The sequence below is a fragment of the Gavialis gangeticus genome, unplaced genomic scaffold (genome assembly GCF_001723915.1).
Source record: "Gavialis gangeticus isolate Ggan-Ray unplaced genomic scaffold, GavGan_comp1, whole genome shotgun sequence".
NCBI classification, from domain to species: domain Eukaryota; kingdom Metazoa; phylum Chordata; order Crocodylia; family Gavialidae; genus Gavialis; species Gavialis gangeticus.
This window is the reverse complement of record NW_017729031.1, coordinates 100,889,865-100,895,104: the sequence shown is the minus strand read 5'-3', so window position 1 is coordinate 100,895,104 and position 5,240 is coordinate 100,889,865. Positions and strand designations below refer to the sequence as shown.

General features: G+C 40.9%; 1 protein-coding gene across 1 annotated transcript in view; it reads right to left on the bottom strand.

Moving 5' to 3' along the window:
- Nucleotides 1-267: 267 nt before the first annotated feature.
- Nucleotides 268-5,240, bottom strand: part of METTL21A (methyltransferase like 21A) — an 8,404-nt gene continuing 3,431 nt past the window's right edge. Inside the window, exons 3-4 of the mRNA XM_019523452.1 lie at nucleotides 3,413-3,524; nucleotides 268-1,022 (exon numbers count right to left, since the gene is read on the bottom strand). Of these exons, the coding sequence (XP_019378997.1) occupies nucleotides 625-1,022; nucleotides 3,413-3,524 (510 nt within the window). The 3' untranslated portion in view covers nucleotides 268-624. The remainder of the gene's footprint in view (nucleotides 1,023-3,412; nucleotides 3,525-5,240) is intronic.

Below are 5,240 nucleotides of genomic sequence, written 5' to 3'. Positions count from 1 at the left end.
AACATGCGGAATGGTGTGCACATGCATGCCTGCATGCACTCCAACAGTCAGTTTTATTCCTGAGTTTGCTCAGTGCAAACTAGTTCTCACACCTAGTGGGAAAGTACTGTAGTAGCAACTACTGCAGCTGCCAGCTTGGAAGAGCTAGTCACATGTCCATGCCTTTCTACTTGGAAAAGCTGCAAAGGAGAAAAAAAAAACAAAATGTTCAAGGAAGCACCTCAACATTCAAAAAAGGTGGGGGGAAAAAGAGAAACAAAGCAAACCTGAGAATAATCATTATTTAATTTACAGGTACTAAAAATTACATGAACAAAAAAAAAATCAAAGCTATTCCTGCAAAACATGTTTTCAACTACATCTCATTTTTGCTTGGAGATATTTTCCAGTTAAAAATTTTAAACCAGCTCTAAGAATTACCTTTTTGAATTTTGACAACAGTGAAAAGTGTGAAAGTATGCTACCCCAGACTACAGGGATGGTCAGGTATGCCAGCAGATAGATGCAGTACATTGTGGTACATGAAGCTAGCTAGATACTTTTAAAATTATGCTTTTTGGTACAAATAGAAATAATGGTAGCTGGACACCAGCTACTGTTTGATTCTAATACTAACATACACAGTCAAAGGTCTTCTTTATGAAAACTTCTCTGTGCTTTGAATATATGTACATCTTTACTAGTGTCATAGTGGACTTCATGTACAGAGAAATGTCCCTTCAGCATCTTCAGGAAATTCTGATCCCGTTCATAACGAATCCGGCATGAAAGCAAAATCGTGGTGTGTTCTGAGCAAAGATGCTCTAGTGTCTCAAGCAGATCCACAAATGTTTCTTCCAGATAAATGATATCTGCACCCAAGATAAAGTCAAATTTTCCTGGAGAGAAATTCTCCAAGTTCCTTCCCCAAGTCAGTTCCTTTACCACAGCTCTTGACTGGTGTTCAGAGGGTAAGTTAGCCTGAACGTTTGACTCAAGAAATTCCAGGGCTGCTGCCCTGTCTGTGATGGTGACATGAGCACCTATGACACAAAGAGCATATGTCTCAAGACAAAATAATCGACATCCATCAATATGACTTCCAGGGTATATTTTAAGCAAAGCAAGCTCTTCAGTTCCCACTAAGAATTGAAAATATTACCAAACAAAATTAAAAATTTACCAAACTAAGCTACTTGATTTTAAAAAGAAACAGACACTTGAAATAATTTCATTTCAGTGCTAAGATAAAAAAAAAAAATGATTTGAGTAATTCTAAGAAAACAATTCTTTGGAGAAAAAGAAAAGTTGCCTTCTGCCTTTCCAACAGGCAGAATAAATTAGGGATTATTACAAAAATAATCCCCTCAGATTCAATTTTTGCCTTGATGTGGTATTTCATTACGCAAATTAGCAACAGAGATCCAGGCAAAGCAGATGGGACGCTGAAGAGCTTTCTCCACGGATATTATTTTTAAAGTAATGTTAATGACTCTGCTCTTTTACCTAAAATATTTGTTCAAATTTTTAAAATCTCTTTTAAATAGAGCCTGTCACTTGCTCCTTTGACTGTTATTAAAATGTACAGCTACTTTTGAATGTAGTCATGCCTTAACCTGTATTGAAATAGCAAGGTGCAAAAGGTAAATTTGAGTTCAGCTCAGTGAGGCTACATCTGTGAGAGTTGGTAACACAAGTTTAGACACAACACAACAGCATGTGCCATCTACAGTAGTGTATAGTTGCTAGTTAACACAGATCCTCAGCCAATGGAAACTGTCACAGCTTTGCTGACTCCAGTGCAATCATTAGGTCAGTTCTGTCCAGCAGAGTAGATCCCTAGATGGTATGAACTGGCACTTTGTTGACCTACCTCTACTCCACCTCGCCTCATAAGTCATGTTCTCCAGCCCCTGAAAATGGTTAGGGGGCTGGGGAACACAACTCAAGAAAGGCTGAGGGAAATGGGGTTATTTAGTCTAGAGAAGACTGAGGGAGGATTTTAATAACCACCTTCAAGTACGTGAAGGGTGGTTCCAAAGAGGACGGAGCTGGACTGTTCTCAGTGGTGACAAATGACAGAACAAGGAGCAATGGTCCCAAGTTGCAGCAAGGGAAGTTTAGGTTGGATATTAGGGAAAAACTGTCTCACTAGGTGGGTAGTATAGGACTGAAACAAGATACCCAGACAGATTATGGAATCTCTGTCCCTAGAGATTTTTAAGACCTGGGTAGAAAAAGCTTTGGCCAGGGTGATATAATTGGGGATGGTCCTGCTTTGACCAGGGGGTTGAACTAGATGATCTTCTGAGGTTCCTTCCAACCCTAATTTACTTTGATTCTATGATACTCCCCGTTAAGTCAATAGGAGTTTTACTACTGATTTCAGCAGCCCCATAAAATCCCAACCAACAGCTTCAATCAAGTCTACCTGTATGGATCTACTTGTAGCATCTGACTTGAAGGCCACAGGTGGTAGTAATAATAATAATAATAATAATAAAAAAAGTATGACAGGTGAGGAAGATATAACGTCTTGTTAATGGACAGACAAAGCATTCAACATAATTAAAACATAGACGTTTCTCAGCTAATGTTGGCTATTAAGGAGCTAACTTTAAAGCACTCAAATGCAGATTTCTTTTAAATTGAAAATCAAACTAATACTAATGAGGCTGAGCATTCACAAATGTACTGTAAATTCTGAAGTGGTGGCTCAAACACCATGAAGCATCATATCTTATTCCTTTAATGTGGGATAAATATGGGGTGTCTAAATAAACGTTGAGATGATTGATGAAGACAGAGAGAAAACAAACCCAAAGCTCTGAACTACAGATTTATTACCGATACCAGTGGTGATTTAAAACTGGAGGGGCTTATTATGCACATCCCCAAATAGGGGAAGCAACAGAGCAGAGCAAAGTACACAGGACAGCTGACTGAGCTACAGCACTTATGTTCTATTCCGGGCTCTGCCACCAACTCACTGTCAGACCTTGGGCCCATTATTTAGTCTCCCTGGGCCTTGGTTTCCCTGCCTGTAAAACAGAATGAATCATGCTTATGCAACACATGCTGGGATACCGATGCATGGAGGAAAGCACTGTGGCAGTACCATGTATTAATACATCTGAGTGACATAAGCACAGTATTTATTCCCTTGAGAGAATAGCTACCGAACTTAATACCATTGAGCTGACTACCATGGTAACTATAGTCAGCATAAGAGGATTCTGATATGAACAAACCTGCTCTGGCACCATCCCCACAATAAATGATGCGGTAGGCTCCAAAGATTAACAAGAAAGGGAGATGACTCAGAGGGAAAGTGTCACAGTAAGTGTCACACAGACTCTGTGTTAACCTTCATAACAACCATGTGACCTAGTGTGAGACTCTAGCTGCAGCACTAATTTCTTAGAGAACTTACCCAAGAGTGTGGCCACTATTCCCAGTAATCCAGTCCCTGCTCCTAGCTCAATCACTGAGCGCTCTCGGAGACCAATAGCTCCTGTCTCCAGATAAGAACACAGGACTACAGCCTAAGCCAGGAAACACAATGATTAATTAAAAATGGGACTTCTTAATTGTAGTATTTCTGATATAAACCAGTACAGAAGGTTGCAGAAAGGGTATGGACAATCAGGCACCTCACGTATACAGCTATTCTTTGCCAGCAACTCTATAAAAAGCCTGACAGGAAGCAGTGAGGACTGTTTCCTCCACTGCAGGAGAAGAAAAAGCAGGTTAAAGTGAAGGCTTGGATTTAATAAAGAAAGAAACCATCATATGATATAAAACAAAAAAAAAAACTGTAGCATGAAGAGAAGAAAAGCTTGGGTTCTGGTCATGCAATGAGGATCCTAAAATGAATGCAAAATTGCAGAACTGTTGAAAAGTAGATTAAGTTCTTAGAAATATGTTTATGACTATTGAAAAGATTTAGATTTAATCTTGGTGCATGCTCTCTTCCATAAAATATATGAGTGAGAATGAAGCAGTTGACTGTACTGAGATGAGAGCATTTCTACAAGTATAGATTACATCCAATATAAGCAACAGTAAAATCTTCCAAAACCAAATCACCACTTAGGAAGTAGCTGAATTTTCTATAGTGAAAATTCTTACCATTTGATTTTGCCTTAGGACAACTGAGAAGTGTATTAAAAGATATGTAGTAGTTAATACAAATAATTAAACATTATTTATGACCAGATACAGAAACACAAAGTAATGGGCAGAGCAGAAGTACCCAGGAACAAGTTCTGCCACTGAGTCCACCTGTCTCCAGTCATGGATAAGACATACAAAACATTTTGCTTCAGGTTCCCTATTTGTAAAATGGGACTACTTCCACCCCTAATCATGGTGCTGTGGCTGTACAGTGCCCTGAAGATGAAAAATGCTTTGTATATGGAGGATGGGATTCACCTCCAAGGAGGATTACTCTGCAGTGGTCCGGTCCTGCAGGGAGCAAACCAGGAAAGCCAAGGCTGCAACTGAACTCCAACTAGCTTTGAGCATCAAGGACAACAAAAAGTCCTTTTTCAGATATTTGGGGAGCCGGAGGAAAAGCAAGGGCAACATTGGACCCCTGCTGAACCAGATGGGGCAACTGACGCCCAGGAAAAAGCCAACCTATTGAATGGGTACTTTACATTGGTCTTTCATCAGTCCCATGGGACGCCCATGCCCGCTACGGGACAGGGAGGTCCAGGTGAGGGAGACCCCCGCCCTCCATAAATGCTGACCTCATCAAGGAACATCTTGAGAAGCTGGATACCTTCAAGTCAACCAGCCCTGACAATCTGCACCCCAGGGTACTCAAGGAGCTGGCGAGCGTCATAGCCCAGCCCCTGGCACGGATCTTTAAAACTCCTGGCGCTCTGGTGTAGTGCCCGAAGACTGGAAGAAGACCAATGTGGTGCCTATCTTCAAGAAAGGGAGGAAAGTGGATCCAGCTAACTATAGGCCCTTTAGCCTGACTTCTATCCTGGGGAAGATCTTAGAAAAGTTTATTAAAGAGGCCAACCTTAATGGACTGGCCGACGCCAACATCCTAAGGGATAGCCAGCACGGGTTTCTTGCAGGTAGGTCTTGCTTGACCAATCTCATTTCCTTCTATGACCAGGTGACCTATCACCTGGACAAGGGAGATGAGATTGATGTCATATATCTGGACTTCAAAAAAGTCTTCGATCTGGTATCCCATGATCACCTCTTGGCGAAACTGGCCAATTGTGGCCTTGGGTCCACCA